Source organism: Lissotriton vulgaris, chromosome 3_2 (genome assembly GCF_964263255.1).
Source record: "Lissotriton vulgaris chromosome 3_2, aLisVul1.2, whole genome shotgun sequence".
Lineage (NCBI taxonomy): Eukaryota > Metazoa > Chordata > Amphibia > Caudata > Salamandridae > Lissotriton > Lissotriton vulgaris.
Genome location: NC_141690.1, coordinates 273,707,457 through 273,727,472, shown reverse-complemented (window position 1 = coordinate 273,727,472; position 20,016 = coordinate 273,707,457). Strand labels below are relative to the sequence as shown.

General features: G+C 47.1%; 1 protein-coding gene across 2 annotated transcripts in view; it reads right to left on the bottom strand.

The window, feature by feature from the left end:
- The window catches only part of LOC147725676 (uncharacterized), a 225,664-nt gene that overhangs the window by 104,070 nt on the left and 101,578 nt on the right, over positions 1 to 20,016 (bottom strand). Inside the window, exon 9 of one of the 2 annotated variants that reach the window (XM_086964347.1) lies at positions 16,552 to 17,580. The exons of the other annotated variant lie outside the window; for it this stretch is intronic. Within the exon in view, the coding sequence (XP_086820473.1) occupies positions 16,932 to 17,580 (649 nt within the window). The 3' untranslated portion in view covers positions 16,552 to 16,931. Of the gene's footprint in view, positions 1 to 16,551; positions 17,581 to 20,016 lie in introns of those variants that run through there. 2 annotated transcript variants of the gene reach the window in all.

Here is a 20,016-nt window from a genome sequence, read left to right as displayed (position 1 = left end):
GAGGATTTTGATGGTAAGCAGATTGGGGAGTGTCTAGAAGCCGTGTTTGAGTGGTTTCAGATACATAGCCTGAAATGCAACTCTGATAAGTCAGAGTTGCTTTTCTTTGGAAGCCCACCAAATCCTGAGTGGAGGTCCTGGTGGCCACAGGATATGGCACCGCCTAGAGAAACCTCATTAAAAGCCAAAAATCTGGGCATCCTATGTGATATAGATCTTTCTTTTAGATCTCAAGTCATAGGACTGACAGGAAAATGCTTTGGCATGTTGAAGATGATGCGGAAATTCCTCCCCCTAATATCTCTTCAACATAAAATAATCATAGTTCAAGCCTTGATAGGCTCGAGGCTCGACTATGCAAATACCCTCTACCTAGGCCTCCCCAAATATCTCCTTGCTCGCCTACAGGTCGTGCAAAACTCGGCTGCTAGAGCTATCTTTGGAATGCCGCGAAGGGCACGTGCGTCAGAGCTGCTGGAGAAATTGCATTGGCTCCCCATTGCCAAGAGAGTCACTTTTAAAGTGTTGACTCTGGCCTTTAAAGCCCTGCATCACATCGGCCCTAAGTATCTCCGGAAACGGATGGCTTTCTATGTTCCAAGGAGAACTTTGAGGTCTGCACAACAAGCAAAAGCCATCGTCCCTACAATTAAACAAGCCCGTACTGGAGGTCGCTCCTTTCGTTATCTGGCCCCTTGCTGTTGGAACAAGCTTCCAACTGCTGTACGATCATTGTCCAACTTGCTCACCTTTCGTAAAGAGCTGAAGACGTGGCTTTTCACCCAGTAATATCTTTGCCACCTGTGTAGAGCACTGTGTTATGTACTGATTTCTTTTTCCTCTTTGCCAAAGCGCCGGGACACACTTGTGAGTAGCCGCGCGCTATAGAAGAGCTTTATAACATAACATAACATAACAGGTGGTGTTACAATCTATGTGAGTAGTTATATGAAAATAATTACACCAGTTATAGCTGAATGTCTGTAATCCATGTTTTGTTAGCCTACAGAGACTAGTTTCCACACTTAAAAGATCCCTAATTAAATTAATCATGAACATGCTATCCTTAATATAGCATTCAGTAGAAGGTACAAAGTCCCTTAGGAAAAAGTTTACGTAGTGTCCTAAGGGCTCCAGGACCGAGCCACAACTGGAGACGATTGGCCGGCCTGGGGCTTTTTCAAGTCTCTTGTGGACCTTTGGGAGGGTGTAGATGACAGGGGTACGTGGGTTAGTAACATTAAGGAAGCTAAATTCATGCTTGCTCAGGAATCTGTCCTCCAGGCCTTCAGTGGTGATACGTTTAATAAGGGACCGTAGTTCCTTAGTGGGGTTAGTCTGGAGCTTACAGTAATGGTCTGTATTAGACAGTTGGTGCAGGGAATGGAGGTGAGGAGCATGGCGGCCGCCAGCTAAACGTCCGCTGTCACGCTCACCTTGATGCCTTGAAACTTGGAGAGGTGGACGAGGCTGTGAATCACCCCCGGAGCTCTCCTCTGTTGTAGCGGTAACTGCATCTATCGCGGGGGGAGGTTTCCTTGATGCGGTTCGGCCCCGATCTCGGCTTGGTGGGGGCAGCGGTCCCAGCGGCGGGTTCGGCAGACGCAGTAGACGCGGCAGGACCAGCAGGCATGGAGGGATGCATTGACGCGGTAAACGATTGGAGGTGGGAGGAGACAGCGTGGCTGCGCAAACGCTGGGACGCTGCCTGCTTCTGCTTTCGGCTCGGCTCAGGGAATGCCGGAGCTGGAAGCGCTGTGTCTCTCCCCCCAAGGCCGCCATCACCATTAAATTTGAAGGTGGGAGACGCTTGTCTGGGCCAAAGGGCGAGTACTGCACTAAATGCAGAGGGGGCGAAACACTCAGAAATTACGCTTGGCTTTCTTTGTAGGGGGAAGCTTGGTAAAACGATTGTCCCGCTTTATGGGAATTGTGAGGCTGGTTTCTTTTTTGGCTGCCCCTCGCAGTATATGGACGAGGAGAAGAGAAGGTGCCATGAAAAGTTAACATCTGTTGAGGAGGGTGAAGGGGGTGTCTACCCTTTGAAAACGGGGCGATATACACTCAGAACGCGAGCAGTACTTTTACTCCACCAACTCAGACATAACCCAGCCCATAGCGACACCAAGGAAATCTCCCCCTGTTGTTGAGATCAGTTCAAAGGGACAGCGGAAGAGACAGAACATAGTGAAAGAGGGAGAAGTAAGGTCAAGGGAGGTCCCAAAAAATAGAGGGAAGAGTAGGAGGAAAAAGTTGGTTGGTTTAAAGCTAGAATTACACCCTCGCCGAAAACATATCAAAGAATAATGTCCTCTGCAACAAGTCTGAGTAAGGCGGCAGAAATGTGTTGTCAAGGAGAACAGGAAGGTGGGACTGTTAAAACTAAAACCAAGGTTAAAACAAAAATACTAGCTGTCGATAAGGATTCAAAACCTTTGCTGACCCCGTTTCAGAAATGCAAACAGAGGGGGGCTAAGCAATTTAATGTAATCAGCCATACAGATCCTCTTTCAGCTCTTCCAGCTTTGTCTGAACCCCAGCCTCCTCTAGTTATGTTAGAACTCCAACCCCATTATGAAATACAGCTGTCGAATAGATTTAGAACACTGAAAGTTCAGGATCAGAGCATTCCCTTCACCCAGGGTATGACGGATAAGAATGGTATTATTGAATCGGAGCCTGCCGTGAGCCTGAGCCTGAGCCTGTGCTTGTGTATGAGCCTGCACCGGACATTGAGCCGGGGGAGGAGGCAGAATTGGAGAAATCCAGGCCTCTGGGGGTAAGATACTGGCGGTGCACTCACTTTCAGACATCCTAATGGTGAGAAAAGGGGATATGATAGCAGGCTTTAAGATTTCAGAGATGAATCAAGCAGATCTCGCAAGTAGATTCTCCGTCTCTGAGGCTAATCAAGCAGCGATAAAATCTTCCTGTGAGGTGTTGGCACAGAAACTAGAGGAGGTGGTACCAAGAACAGATAAAATCGAGGCAGAGATTCCAGTCATCAAGAAAGCAATAAGCTCGGCCTCATCAGGGATGGCAAAATTAGAAGCCCCGAACAAGACATTGAGAGAGGATCTGGAAAGATTGGAAAACCATTCTCGGAAGAACAATCTAAGACTTCTGAATGTCCCGGAGACTATTGAAGGGACCGATCAGATGGGGTTTATTATTTTATTGTTACAGGGGACAGGACTTAAAGGCTCTTCAGATATAAATCTCTCCCAAGAAATTCAAAGCTTTCATCAGGACCCCTTTAAGAGGAAGCAAGGCCAGCTCAAACCCCGGAAGATTCTGGTTAACTTTCTTTCTTATGCGGTCAAGGAGTAAATACTGTCTGCAGGTCTTAAGGCAGGCTCAGTCTCTTTCTCCCTCACGGGGCAAGAACCAATTAATTTTCAAATAAGATCGGACATATCACATACAACAGCAACAAGGCAATGGGAGCTTGGGAGTCGTCTAGAAAAGTTAAAAGGATTGGGGTTAAGGCCCAACTAAAGTTCCCAGCTCAATTAACGGGCTATGTTTAATAATAAGATGCATCAGTTTCAGAAGAGGTGACGAATTTATAGCAGAAATTAGAGGTGGGAAGTCCGGGGTCTGAGTGAGGGAGTGTGCTTTATGGTGGAAATAAAGTTAAAAAATATATATATATATATATATATATATATAAATGTAAAAAAAGAAGGGAGGCCTCCTTTGTGTGATAATAAGGGACAAGGAGAACTAGGTTAGAAGCACAAGGAAAGTCCCTGGGATATACAGTCACTGTGGAACCATGGTGTAGTTCATATGTACCAGAAGAGGCCACCCAATACCAGGTAATGCCTTCGAGATTGTACCCTTTCAATACAGATTTAAAGCAGAAATAAGAACCTTAAATGTTTTTTTTGTCGTAAGAAATATACAATTTATTACAATTTTACAAAGGTTAAAAACTTTTTTAAGCACAAATAAAAAACATTTAAAATATCACAATTTAATTAAAAACAATGGATGTAAGGAGTCACAGTTTGTTTTCGTTGTAGACGCTGCGTTTCGGTGAATCTGTGATACCACCTTCCTCAGGACAAACAAATTCTATAAAAGAACATTATAATTAAAATACATCCTTTTTGTGCATGAAAGACGGCTTTGGCTCTTTTTGTCTTTTTTGTCAAAACAATTTAAAAAAAAAAACAATTTTTAACCTTCTATCTGTATTTACAACACGCTACAGACATCGTACATGTTTTAAACTATAGTATACATTAATAGGTTCTGGAGGGTACATTTCTGGGGGCATTTGGGTATATGTAACTACATCTCTGGATTCCATAGCCTGTTAGCTAAAAATCACATATTAGGTAGCTTCTAAACGAGAGTGGTTGTGAAGCATACCTGTGTGTGATTTCTTCAGTTTCCTCTTCTTCTCAATTTAGAGGAAATTTCTCATGTACAGTATTGGTGTGTATCGCTTCTGGTTTCTTAATTTCCAGGTAGCAATGCCTTTCAAAAAGATGAGGAACATAAATATTCAGTTCATTTGAGCCCATTTAATTTAAAAGGATTCTTTCAGGTAGACGTTACTAAGTTATCTTGTTTTACCTGTTTGTGTTCAAAACTATGTTGTAGAGGTTACCGGAGGGGGGCCACCGTATTGTTTGAGAGGACCACTGTTAAGGATCAAAAACAGATAGAATGGGCCATCTTATTAGTTAATGGACCATTGTTTTGTCTTGTAGATAGGCGGGGTAATTCTCGAAAATTTATAACTCACCTATACTAGGGATTGTTAATAGTCCTTCCTTTTTAGTTTAAAGGCGCCACTGGATGTCTTCAATTATATCCGCAGCTTTGGATGATATCATTGAAGGTTGCTTTAGAATTCAACCTACATGGAACAGATAATGAATACCTTAGTTAGAAGTAATGTGGGTCTTCACACGATGTTAAAAGCTTTCATTGTTGGGGCATAGATGGTAATCCTTTTAAATTAAATGGGCTCAAATGAACTGAATATTTATGTTCCTCATCTTTTTGAAAGGCATTGCTACCTGGAAATTAAGAAACCAGAAGCGATACACACCAATACTGTACATGAGAAATTTCCTCTAAATTGATAAGAAGAGGAAACTGAAGAAATCACACACAGGTATGCTTCACAACCACTCTCGTTTAGAAGCTACCTAATATGTGATTTTTAGCTAACAGGCTATGGAATCCAGAGATGTAGTTACATATACCCAAATGCCCCCAGAAATGTACCCTCCAGAACCTATTAATGTATACTATAGTTTAAAACATGTACGATGTCTGTAGCGTGTTGTAAATACAGATAGGTTAAAAATAGTTTTTTTTAAAAATTGTTTTGACAAAAAAGACAAAAAGAGCCAAAGCCGTCTTTCATGCACAAAAAGGATGTATTTTAATTAGAATGTTCTTTTATAGAATTTGTTTGTCCTGAGGAAGGTGGTATCACAGATTCACCGAAACGCAGCGTCGACAACGAAAACAAACTGACTCCTTGCATCCATTGTTTTTAATTAAATTGTGATATTTTAAATGTTTTTTATTTGTGCATAAAAAAGTTTTTAACCTTTGTAAAATTGTAATAAATTGTATATTTCGTACGACAAAAAAAACATTTAAGGTTCTTATTTCTGCTTTAAATCTGTATTGAAAGGGTACAATCTCGAAGGCATTAACTGGTATTGGGTGGCCTCTTCTGGTACATATGAACTACACCATGGTTCCACAGTGACTGTATATCCCAGGGACTTTCCTTGTGCTTCTAACCTATATATATATATATATATATATATATATATATATATATATATATATATATACACATACATATACACAACATGTATAGCTCCCAATAGGTGCAGTTGAGCTTGTCTATTCATCTCGCTTTCTGTTTCAGTAAATTCGTTTTTTCTTTTCAAGGTTGAGGTGGGCGGGACTAAAATAGGCTTTGCCTATTTTGGAAAGGAGGGTTCCTCAAGGGTGTCAAGGGGCACAGGTGGATGGGATGGGAGGGAGGGGGACACAAGGGAGGGGCAGGGTCAAAAATGAAAAAATACTCATCTCACTTTAAGATTTGGTTTTATGGGCCGTTGGTTCTAGCTCCAAGAGTCAGAAGATATGGGGGAGTAGCCACCCAGGGTAGGAAGAAAAGTTTTGTCTCTTGGAATGTTAATGGAATGAGGTGCCTCAGGAGACAGATTAGTAATGAAATATTTAGAACTCTCCGAGGCTCAGATATGCATTTTTGCAAGAGACACACTTGACTGCTGAGGAAGCTAGGAAACTCTTTGAAAACATCTTTTGGGTCGAAAGCTTCTGCACTTCGGGTCAAACAACAAATAACAGAGGAGTTGCAATTTTAACAAAACGGGGGTCAGCATGTTTGATAAAATCTTGCCTATGTTTGCTTTTAAAAGGAGCAAGAATGTAAAAGATAAACTGGTTAGGACAGCACTCCCAATCACCCATAACCCCAATCGCACATTGCATGACCTATGGCCATTAGCTCCTCTTATGGGACACACCAAATGTGGAAATTGTTTTGTGTGTGAGTCTAAAGAATTTGTATTTAAGGATGTCAGAAAGGTCCTTACATCTTTTACCAACCACAACACGTGTAACCTAATATATGCTATTTTCTACCCGTGCAATAAGATCTATGTGGGGCGGACAAAACAGAAGATTCGTTTACGCATTTCCCAACACCGCAGCAGAATTCGGTGTAAAACAGCAAATGCACCTCTTGTTGATCACTTTATTGAAAAAGGACCCTCAGAAAATGATATCCGTTGGACAGGGATTAGTTCCATAAAATTGCCACAAAGAGGGGGCGATATCACCAGGATCCTAAACAAAGAGGAGCTCAAATGGATCTTGAAGACTGACAGTCTGAACTCTGGACTAAACATGCTTGAGGACTGGACAACTCTGCTCTGAACTTGTATCGTCCCACCAGTATGTATATTGAACTGCTGAAACATGTTTCCTTGAACTTCAAAACCTAAAAACGTCCTAGATGTGACTACAACAACAACATGTAACCACAACCTTATGTGGATGTAATTTTCTTTTATTTCACCTACTTCCTTGCCTAGTGTTGTATCTCTCCTGTGGTACTTTTTACCACTTTAAGATGGCCGCCACCCTTGCCTGATCCTCCAACCCTTTCCTGTGTCCATAATGAGCCATGTTTCCTCAAAACCCAAAGACTAACATGAAAATTGAAATCATCTTGAGTCCTTCCGAACCTTCTTGTTTCATCTTATTTCACACACTGTGCTCTCTGCAATGTTATCCCGTCCTTGTTAACCATCACCACTCGAAGATGGCCGCTACATTAGTCATAACTCATGGCTTCCTTGGTGTCTTATCAGTCACATGCCCAAATAAACATATCGGGGAACGAGCTCTCGCCTTAAAGAGGCTCGGTTCAACACGCCTGTAGTATCCATCACACTTGCGACTGAGCTGAGCACACGCCTATTATCTGGTAAGTCCCAATCGCTGAATGCACGTTACAAGCCCTCACAAGGTCCGCTCAACTGATCTGACCTCCGCCTGCATTGTGTTTTTATTCCCCAGGTCATTGTACCTAAACGCGTTTCCAGAGCGATTGCGCCATAGCACTGGCTATTCTGATGCTCCTTCCAGGATCCTCGATTCGGTAAGCCCCCCGCCCTGATTAGTTGCACAGCCCCTGCTCCACCAGCCACGTGCGCACCGTCCTGTTATTTTTACATGCTCAACCCTTTCCATTGAACCTTTCTTCTGCATTCGCAGCCATCCTAGCTGTTAAGATACCGACCGGCTTGCAAACGGTAAGCCTGGCATCTCATGGTTTCGCCGCTCGCACTCCGCGTACCACGATAAATCACCCACGTCATTACCGTGTATGCGCACTCCTTTACAGTGTGATAAGCCTGGTATCTCATGGTTTCGCCGCTCGCACTCCGCCCACCATGATAATTCACCCGCATTATTACTATGTATGCGCAATCCTATACAAGTTTTCGGATTCACTGTTCTGCCCTCGGCCGCAGGTCCGCTTCCCATTCAGGTTAGGACTTCACCATAGCTCATGATTTCCTCAGACCAACTCCCTTTTTCAGATCTTCACCAGCTGCATGCCCCTCACCTGGACTCATGATTCCTTGATACATCAATGGCTCATCACCAATGATCGCCGCTCCTCACCTCACTGCCCCTTACGTGTAGTTTCTAGAAACCCCGTAATCTCAACGTTTGTCTTTAATTATTCTCCTTGTATTTTCCTTCTCCCTCTCTCTCCGTAGGCAAATGAGGCTTCTAACTATTAGGCATTTATCACATGTCCTGATGATGATCCGTATATTGTGTTAAACGGATCGAAACGCCGTCAACATATGTATGCACCTTATACAAATGAAACACCTTATTGCCCTCCTAAAAAGTGTAAAGGTGCAAGTAATGTTCTGTCCTATATTTCAAAATTGTGGAAATGACAAGATAACAGAACGCGAATCCTTTGCCTAAAAGCCCTGTTTCCTGCGTTGTTTTTCTCCCTTTCTATTCATTGTGAGTTAAGCTGGGTACAGGCTTGTACCCCGCTTTGTACATTGTATGTATAAGTTGTTTGACATTGTTTGAAAAGTAAATATTCGACCTCTGCCCGGCAAGGCATGTCGCTTCAATACAGATACGATTTCATCTATATTTATTGGCTATATCCCCACGCTTGTAAGGGACCACTATTGCTTTAAAGAACTTATTCCCAAGGTCCCTTGTTGACTTTCTTTGGGTCCCCTTGATCTTAAATATACTATACAGGTTAACAGCAGAAAATTTGGTCTTTTTTAGAGATTGGATATTGTTTACATATACTGCAATTTACATGCTTTATATTGCTGGTCAACCGAAAAGAAATTATGATAAATTAGGTCAAACATTAATATAGGTATTTTGGTGCAGCTTATTTCATTTTATACTTAACCCCTTCCATGCTGGGCCGATTCTGCTTGTGTGCTAGGCTTTTAAAGAATGAATGGCTTTATGACGGCCGTCATAAGCACACGAGCACCGTGATGCATGACGGATGGGGGTAGTCATCAGCATGGAAGGGGTTAAATTCTATTTAATATACATATCAATTTCTACCAATCACCTTCCTTTCTTTCTTATGTTTTATTTTGGTATAGCTTATGGTTAATTGCACTGATCATGAGATTTGCTTTTTCACAATCTCAATTCTTGTTGATGATCTGATCACTCACTTGTTTTCGGTGTGGCAATTGGCTTTTTCTATATACATATCTGTATATCGTGAGAAGAGGTAGCGTTTCATAATAAATAACGTCTCCCTCGTGCTGTGGGAGGGAGGAGCGGTGCGCGTGGCCCTGAGGACGTGCTTCCTGTCCACATACACTAGGTGATTGGCTACGTCGGACGTACTCTCATTCTACCAGGCAGCGCATCTCCTGGTGTTGAACGACTGGTGGTATGGAGACAGGGGCGACCCGGCATATGCGGTAGAGAGGATGCTGATGGGATCTGCTTCTCTACATGCACTGCTGTATTCGGCGCCGCTCCGGAGGTCCCTTCCCGCAGCCACGCAAGTGATTTTTCGTGTGTGGAGGCAGGCTCTGCGTAGGATGGGGTGGCGGAATGTACTTAGCCAGGAAACCCCTCTCTGGCGGAACGGCAGACTGCCTCAGTTGAATGCGTTGAAGGGGTTTCAGGGGTGGGAAGCGATAGGTATCTCTACCCTCGGAGATGTTACGTGAGGGTGCGCCCTTAAGTCATTCACAAACCTACAGGAAGAATTTGGGATGCCTCGCACCCAGTTCTTCCACTACCTCCAGTTTCGCCACCCATCTGTTAGGCTTAGAGCACCTCCCTGAGTTTAGCCCTCTGGAAGCCAAGATTTTCATGGGGGAACTGCCGGATAAGAAACGGTCGCGCATATACCAAACACTGGTGCGCCACTGCCAGCCCCCCCCCCCACCCCCTCCCCCCCCCCTTCCCCTGCCAGCCCCCCACCCCCTCCCCCCCCCCTTCCCCCCCCCCCTCCCCCCACCCCCTCCCCCCCCCCTTCCCCTGCCAGCCCCCCACCCCCTCCCCCCCCCCTTCCCCCCCCCCCTTCCCCCCCCCCCCCCCCCCTCCCCCCCCCCTCCCCCCCCCCCCCCCCCCCCCCCCCCCCCCCCCCCCCCTTCCCCCCCCCCCCCCCCCCCTTCCCCCCCCCCCCCCCCCCCCCCCCCCCCCCCCCCCGAGTGTCTTCGCTGTGGAGCGGAGGTAGGTGCCCTGCTGCACACGGTCTGGGAATGCACAGCGCTGCGAGGGTTCTGGGATGGGGTACATAGTTGCCTGGAAGAGGTTCTGGCCTGGGATTTGCAGAAGGACCCCAAGTTAGCTCTATTGCATGCCATGGAAGGGTTGGGGGGCAACCGCTACAAGCGCCACTTATTGCTACTGGGCCTCACACTGGCAAAGCGCGATATAGCTAGGGAGTGGAAGGCGCCTCGGGCCCAGTCACTGGCCACCTGGAAAAATGGAATGGACTACAATATGGTGTTGGAGCAGCCCGTGTTTGTGGCCAGGGGGTGCCCCAGAAAACACTTCAAAATTTGGAAGAGGTGGGTAGACTACAGGGGACTGGATCTGGACCCGCCACGCGAGGAGGCCGCCCTCCCAACTCTTGGACAGACTGGACTGTGAAAAGACACTCTTGGTGTGTGATACACATGGCGAGGGATTTATCATTGTATTACGGCTGGAGGAGCGAGCAGCTACGCAAAGGGGGGGGGGGGGGGAGGTCAGTTGGGGGGATGGTGGGGGTATTTAAATCTACTGTTGCTGATACTCTGAATGGGGGAGTTCCCTGTTCCTAATACACGTTGTAGGAAATGATGTAGATTAATTGATGGCAGTAGACTCCGGATTACGGAGCTTTGCATACTATGTGTGTTTCAACAACAAAATATGTTTAAAAAAAAAAATGTAAATTGCAACAGAAACTTTCGTTCAGGGTGAGAACCCTCACCCACCCTTTGGTGGCATGCTTCATCATTGAGTTTCTCCCCACACCATACTCCAAGGATCATGGTGTGGGCTACAGCTCCCTAGATCCCTATGTGAACTGTGGATGATATTTTTATAGTGAAACATAACGAGGAAAGGGAAATAAAACTGCCTGTTGGTGGACAGATAATGACTTTTTTCGGTTTCCCCAAGGGATAAATTAAAGAGGAGAGAGAAACTTCAACCCAATGATGGTGAAAGGTCAGCATATTTTTGCCTGACCCTACCAGCGGTTCTGGGCATTCTTCAGGACCAATATCTTTAATAAAGCGATGCAAAAGGGGATGATGGACGGAGCATTTGAGCAAATCAAACACTCACCCCTAGTCAACTGATCTGGGTTTAATCCATCACCATTCTTTAGCTCACTCAGCCACCCCAGTTCAGACATGGCCATATGCAAATGGCATATGCAAATCAGTCTGACCCTGTGCCTCATGGGAACAGTCCAGCCCGAACTGCCAAGCCATGTCTTCCCTGGACCGGAAACAAGCATCCTGGGACCGGTTTCGGATTCATAATCCTCATCAGCCAGGCTATCTTGAATCCAGTGGCCAAGTGAGCAAGGGACTCACGTCTGCGCATACCCTGCCAACTTAGGGCGAACAAAGCAATATAAAACATCATCCCCTTTTGTATCGCTTTGTTCGCCCTAAGTTGGCAGGGTATGCTCAGACTAAAAATTTGGGATACATATCACGTTAGAGAGGGAAGACGAGTTGACTGAGGACAAAAAGAAAAAATATAATACAGATTGGGTAAGATATACTATTGATGACTGGATTGGTGACTTTGATTTTTTGTTAAGGTGAGGACTTATAGAAAATTATATATTTTATTTTTACAGTGTGCGTCCTCGAGCTGCACTGCAAGATAGTTAGTGTGGGTGAGTCATAGCACGCAACGATAAGCAACATTGCTGTTTATTTTAGTTTTGTTGACAATTAGTACATTGTACCTTTTCTAAACTATAGGATCTGGGAGTTTATTAGACACGAAGAGAACACACCTTATGTGAAAGTTGTAACTAAGGTGAGCAATCAGTCATATGTACTATTAGTTAAATGACTGAAGTGTTAAACAAAGAAGAGGAAATCTATATTCTTTTGTCTTTATAGGAAGGACCTATTATGGCCCAGATCATTTATGGAGAATATAGTATTCATATACTTGGATTTATGAGGGTGGGTGCTATCCCACACACTACACTACACTACGGATACCAGGTGATGGCGTATGGACTAGTATGGTTCAGTAAGAACCAGGGTATTCTTAGATATGTGGCATAATTTTACATATTAGAGAGATATATATTTTTATATTAGGGTATGTATTTTGTTATGATAGACTTCTGGTAAGAACTTAGGAGGCTATTGTGATAAGGAGTGGGTGACCTATATAAATGCAGTTTGGTGAAGTTTGCTTGCATTCAATTTTGTTACTTAGACAGCTAACCTGGCAGCAAGACGTAGAAACTATTATCCAGGATAAAATAAGAAATCAGAGGTGAATAAACCTTACTAATTCTGCGTTGAACTACTCTGGGTTATAAGGTACTCATAGAACTGGAGTGCATACAATTATCCCTAAATGGGGTATATATTTCTTTCTCTCTCATGGGAAGTGCCTACACGATTATTTGAATAAGCACGATACTTGTTGGAGGTGAAGGGTACTATATCTTCCTTTCTTTTATGCCATACAGAGAATTTATAGTAATAATGAGCATTGTTTATTTTGGTTGCAGCCCTGAGGAAGTCTATGCGTTTTATTAATGCACGACAAAACACGTGTTGGCTGATGTACCATCTATACACAGAGACTGATGTACCGACTATAAGGATTTATCTGATTGGAATAAATTTTGAAGATTTAAAGAGACTATTATAATCACTTAAAGATTGGATTTGACTTTTTTCAGATATACTCTGATTGTCACTTGACTTTTCAGCACATTTAGAGGAATAGTGGAGATATTCATACAGTTATTGTATTTGTGTGCTCAGGGGGTGGTATAAAATGTGTTTTCTGTATCAACAGGAGTTTTGGGTGTGGGGTACTCACCCTCCCTCTGGATGCACCGACTTTGACTTGTAGCAGTAGTCTATATATTCTTGATAATGGTGTGCGCCTGTTAGGCTGTTAACAACCACAGATTCACAACTGATTGTGGATACTGATGACTGAGGAGATCTGCAATTATATTGTGAATCACAGGTAGATGCTCTGCTAAGAAGTATATCTTTTGAGGAATGGCCCATCTCCAAATGCTGTGTGCTAGGCCTGACAGCTGCAAAGAGTGTGTCCCCTCCGCCCCCCTGTTTTTAGGTCGAAGCCTAGAGCTGCACACATGCGCAGTCTCGCTGGTGAGATTTAGCGTTATCAGGTTTCACTAGCGGGTTTTAAGCCCCGCCCCTCTTTCCCATTGGCCGGCGTCACCGTTTATGCTAAACGGTGGCCAGCCATTGGGAAAGAGCTTGCGGTGATGTACAGTTCTCTTTTTCGTCCGTCCCACTTGGACAAACTGCCCCGACTTCCTTCTGCCGTAAAAGCTTTGTTATCTTTATGGGGGTCAAACAGATGGCCCCATAAAGATAACAAATGAAAGGAAAGCAGGCCGAGGCCGTCCATGTGGGATGGCAGAAGAGTGCACGCATCCCCACTGAAGAGTGCACGCATGTTATGTCCAGCACGTGTCCTTGTGTGCCGAGCATTCTAGGACCCGGTTGGGGGTCATGGGTTCTGGAATGGTCTGGGCGCGAGGGAGACGGTTGAGGAAGGGAATGTTGCGCAGTGACAACTGTTCTCTGGTAGCTGCCCTTGCCCCATAAGTCTTATTTTTAGCACTCCGGTACGTTGGCTTTTCCACCACCTACAACATTTGCAACGAGGATGGCTCCTCCACCGAATGTACCAACATGGTATATCCGTATGACCCTGGTATAACTAGCTGTCTATTGCCCCCCCTCCAGTTTATTTTTATACCTTTACATTTAATTTTTTTTGTAACACTTTGCCCCTCTTGGTACTTGATTTATAATGAATTCTTATTTATTTTGATTGCTTATGGACTTTAAGTATATATAGACACACACATCAATAGAGAGCATGTTCTGGCACAAGCAGTGCAGTTTGCAAGCACAAGTTACTTCCAGTAGCAGGCATTGTGTGCCTGCAGCTGGCCTGTCAGGCAGGAATGCGTCAGGGAATGATTGACTGGCGCTGAAAGGTCGCTTTCAACCGAGGTGAACCGGATACTGCAATTACTCCGGTAGTGAGGGACAGCGCACAATAGACACACACCGCAAAGAAGCGGGGAGCAAGCGGAGTGATGGCACTGGGGCGGCTCCCGCGCTAATTAAACCAGCTGGCTCGGCCTGGCACAGGGTGGCTTCATCCCGATCCAGGCCTGCCTTCTGCGCAGGCCTTTGTGCCTTCCTGGCCTGGGAGCCCTGTTCAGCTCACAGAAGCCCGACGCTCAAAGTGCAGCGATGCCCTCCCACCTCCAGCGATGCCTGCAGTGCACCCCACCTCCCTCCCACCTCCAGCGATGCCCGCAGTGCCCTCCCACCTCTCCAGCGATGCCCGCAGTGCCCCCCCCCCACCTCCAGCGATGCCCGCAGTGCCCTCCCACCTCCAGCGATGCCGGCAAGGCAACACCTCCATTCCACCTCCAGCGATGCCCGGAGTGCCCTTCCACCTTCAGCGATGGCCACAGTGCCCCCCACCTCCAGTGATGCCAGCAGTGCCCCCACCTCCAGCGATGCCCGCAGTGCCCCCCCCCCACCTCCAGCGATGCCTGCAGGGCCCCCCACCTCCAGCGATGTCCGTAGGGCCCTCCCCCTCCAGCGATGCCCTCGGTGCCCTCCCACCTCCACCGATGCCCGCAATGCCCTCCCACCTCCAGCGATGCCCGCAATGCCCTCCCACCTCCAGCGATGCACTTCCACCTCCAGCAATGCCTGCAGTGCCCTCCCTCATGTAGCGATGCCCGCTGTGCCCTCCCACTTCTAGCGATGCATGCCGTGCCCTCCCACCTCTAGCGATGCCAACAGTGCCCAAACACCTCCAGCGATGCTCGCAGTGCAACCCCCTATCTCCTGCACGCAAACAGGCCCTTTGGCACTCCCGATACCCTGCTCACCCTGCCACCTCTCCCAGCTCCAATCATGCCCACAGTGGCCTCCCACCACACTCCCGCACGGGCCCATTGGCACTCCTAACGCCCACTCGCCCACCAAGTGCTCTTTCAGAAAATCTTCAGAGGGCAGGGTCGTGTGCACTAGTGACACAGGAATGAAAAGTCATTTGGTGTGGACGGGTTGAATCGCATGAGCGCCGACTCTGCCTTTTATCCTTCTGAGGTTGATACATTGAAATGGTTAGGTAATTACGCCGCGTTGACATCCCAAGGTCTGCAGTATTCTGGAGTTTGTAAAAATACGCCATTAACACTATTACTGTGAAGACGAAAGGTATGAAATTGTACAGTGGAATGATGAACAATTTAATGAACTTTTGAGCGCCAAGATCTGTACAAGGGTTGTATATATATATATATATATATATATATAGACTTGTTGATCATTCTGTGTTTTTTTGGGCAATGCGAAGAATAGATTTGAAATGTGGTTCGGATTGGATACTGCTGAGTCCTTACAACGTGAGAGCAAAGGCTGAGTTTCAAATTATGATATCAATAACTCGTCTTTTATACAACACTTCATACCACATTCTTAATGTCTAAGCGCTGTTACTGTTACTGTTAATTAAATGATACGTGGGCACTAGGGACACAGGAATGAAAAGGCACACGTGTGCTCAAAAGCGCATAACTACAACGAAAGTTCTATATATAAAAAAAATAGTGTGTTTCAAAATAGTTTGCTTAGTCCCGGGAGTGGGAAACAGCAGACCGCTGCCATGATTTGTTTCCTTGTGGGAAACATCCCCTCAAGCAATCCGTTTAACAGTCTGGCAGAAAGGACTTTGATCACTATCTGTGTCACCATCATTTGTTAATCTAGGAGCAAGAGCCCCAACCTAAACATGGATTGTTTTTCACCACATGCTGACACGCTTTACACTTTCTGCATGCTGTGTGCACTTTCACTTTTATTTGATTCGCAATGGCGGGTGCCACACACACACCATTCTCGAGACGTTGCCCTTGAGCATCGGCAGTCGCTTTTTGATTTTATTTTCTGCGTGCGTTCACTTATGTTTCACAATGCCCTGATTTCCTGACAAAATGTGATCCGGGCTTTAGGCTTATATTCAATCACATGGGGGAAGGTGCAACATGCGGTAAGATAAAGTGTGTGGGGGTTGGTGCACAAAGCTGCACAGTGCCGGGGTTGTTTCGCCCTAAATACTTGTTCCTACTGACAGCAGTGGGTGTAAAGATAAAAAGTAATAGGGCCGGATCCACCAACATGCTCCCCGCCCGCCAATTTCCACAGTCACATTATTCACAGTGATAGAGTTGGTGCAAAACGGCCATGTTTAATATCAACATTCATAAACAATACATATTCAAATCAATAACTATCACACTTTTATTATTGACATTAATAATTATTTGTTATTAGAGTTCCTCCTTCCCCCAGCACTAAAGGGCCCTCTGGCTCGCATCTCCAAACTGAGTCCTTGAGTGATGGGCCCCTGCCCTCGGGTCCTTGTCCGCCATCTCCGGGGCCCACCCCTCGACCACCAGGCTGCCCAGGATCCCAGGAGGCTCGTACCCTGGCGCCCTAGCCTCCCCAGCCGGTGGCCCCAATCTCCCTGCGGAGAGCTTACCGTCCCTCCCCTCAGTGCTGGCCTAGGGAGTACGCAAGGCAGACTCCAGTCTATTCTGTAAGTCCATGTCAATGGTCTACGGTCTCTTTACCGCCACAAGGGTGACCCGGGCCCACAGGTCCGTGACTCGGTCCGTCACCCTTCCCACTGCCCAGTAAGTTCTGGACGAAGGACCATATCCCCTTGATCCATGTATCCGTGCCAATGTCAGAAAAGTGAACTCCATCAGGATGGAACATTGGTTCTACCGAAATCATCCGGTGTGGGATGTGACACAAGCGGCCCGTCACTGAGCACAACTTGGCCAATTCCCCGTTGAGTCGCCTGACCGAAACATTCAATGCCCTAGCCCGGACTCCAGTGCCCCATGTCGGACGTGGGATCATGCAAGACCAAGCTATCGTGGCCTGGGGGAAGGTCTGCCCCAGCCATACAAACTCAGTCAGCAAGGCCTCCTTGACCGCCAGGCGTCCTCGGTCCACCATGTCATTGCCGCCCAGGTGGATGATGATCAACTCCGGAGACTTCGGTCCCTCGTGTTCTCTAATCTCCTCCACGAGCCGCCGCAGGTGCCGAATTCGCATGTCCTGAACGCCCCGCCACAGGAACTCCGTCCCGTCCAAGCCCGGTGGTTTCCTCACTCGACACTGCTGTAATCGCACCGTGGCACGCTGCACTAACGAGTGCCCCAGTACCCACACCACCTTTGTCGGCATACTATTGAACAGGAGAGAAATAGAAAAGTCAGGCATAGTCAAAACCAGATTATCAGCATAGTGTCACAGCAACTACGGCCGTATGTACCACCTAAAACAATCGGATGCCCAGCGCCCTACATTCTTCACAGCGTTACTTGGTAATCCTGCCCCTGCCGCCAATGTAGCCGCCCCTATTCTGAAGGAGTGTGATGAATAGCCCGAGGCCCCTAATCCTAACCTGGCTAGGGCCATCTGCAGCACTGCTTTCAATTGGTATTTTGACACGCAGTCCCCCTGTTCGTGTATGAACAGGGCATGCCCCTTTCCCGCAGGGCGAATGGCTAAATATGACTGCATAAGGGTCATCCGGCAAAGAGCTATACCGGGTGCAGGACTAAGATGGATTATCGCTCCCTTCCCCATCTGGTCTGTCTTTGATTTCCTCAAGGTCACTTCCAGGCCCCCCGGGGTCATCTTGGTGGCGCCAAATTGAATTCCCCCTCTATGGGAGGCTCTAGAAGTCTCCACAATTTCGCACAGGTGGAATGCCCAATAAAATGCTAAGGTAAAAACGGCCCCGCATAATGTGCTCTCAAATGCAGAGGTGCATATCCCAGGGAGGGACTCCAGTATGTTGCCCAGGGTCCTGACATCAACGGCTGCCTGCTATCCCGCCTGGCGCCGTCTAGCCTAGCACAACCTGACAAAGCTTTCCTGACTAAAAAGGATGCACCTGGGTCGTGTTTGCCTGCTAGCTTAGTGAAAACACCCACCGCTGTCGCATGGGCCCTAGCATAAGAGACTGACCTGCCCTGGTCCCTCAATTTCTGTAGAAAGTGGTACATTGTCTGATCAGAAAACCAACTTGTAATACCAGCTTCCTGCATCAACATCCTGTAACACAAAAACTGCTGCTGGTATGATTTCCTAGTGCGTTCACACAATGAGGCACCTACCAACCCCGCTAGCGCGGGGCTCCAATCATCCACAGTGATGGTGGGAACCCCGTCATCTGGTTCTCCGCCTGCGGGTGGTATCTCCGGAAGTCTTGCAATTTGGAACGAGACAAAGCATCAGCAGCATGATTATCTACCCCTGGAATGTGTGCCGCCTTGAACATCAAGTTCAGCCTCAAACAAACTAACACCAGGTGCTTTAATAGCCTCAGAACATGCGTACAAGTAGCCCCCTGCCTGTTCACGGCTTCCACCACTATCATGTTGTCTGACCAGAATATCACGGATTTATTCCTGAATTAATCCGCCCATACTGTCACTGCCACTATAATTGGAAATAATTCTAAGAAGGCTATGTTCCTGGTCAAACCACTCATGCCACTCGTCTGGCCACTCTGCTCCACACCAATGAGGCCCCAGAATTGCACCAAAGCCGATGCTGCCCGCCGAATCCGTGAGCAAGCCCAGCTCCGTGCTGGACATGGGTGGTGCGGGCCACACGACTTTCGCATTGAAGTTGGTCAAGAAGTCGCGCCACACACTCAAATCCTCTTTCACTTCCGCCCGGAGGCGCACACGATGGTGCTTCTGGGTTAACCCCACCATGGCCCTAGCTATCGACCTCGAGAAGGGGCGGCCCATTGGGATGATCCGGAGGGCGAAGAGGGGCCACTTTGCGCTGCTGCACCCTTGGTTTCTTTAACAGGGGCGGGAAAGCCGCTTTGGGAGGAACCCCTTGTGTACGAGGGCAGTCCTCCCGGCCCGTTCCGCTGGCAGCTCCTCATCGTCCCTACAAAGCTTGGCTGGTACTAGTTTAAGCAACTGCGCAATCTCGAGGTCCTTGTTTTTCCGTTTGTGGCTTTGGCTCCTTGCTGGCATGATGCCTTCTTGCTGAGCCTCTCAGCGCTCTCCCCTCGCTGGCTGTAACAAATGGCAGCAGCTACCTTTTCCCCTTCGAAGTCCCAATACTGTAAATCCCAAATATGCAGCTCCCGCTAGCAAACAAAACCGCTCTCAGAAGGGTTTCAGCGTGGATGAAATACTGACTGCTGCGTCGCGTTATTCGCACTTAGACTTGTAAAACTTTGTAGCCCGAATAAAGATATGCCTGCGTGCAGATTCCCCAACTCTTCCCCGCTTTCGGGCCTTTGTACCGCCCGTAACCACACCAGCCGTACTCTACTCCGTCGCCGCTCTTCCCCGGCTCAGACTGCTCCCACAGCCGCAGGATACCGCCACCATGCTCCACTTCCCAATCCGCAAGGGGCTTTACACTAACAATCCGCAAGGGGCTAAGTTCAAATTTACAAAAGGAGGCGGCAGACGAGGTGGGAGCAGGTCCGGTGCTGGCGAGGAAAGAGACCGAGACCCCAACTTCCTTGACCTAAATAGGTCACGGTCTCCGCCTCCGCCCGCACCGGAAGTGCGTCACGCGTGCCCCGGAAGTACTTCCCCAGCCGGCCACCCATAGGGTGAGCCGTCCGCCTACACTAACCAAT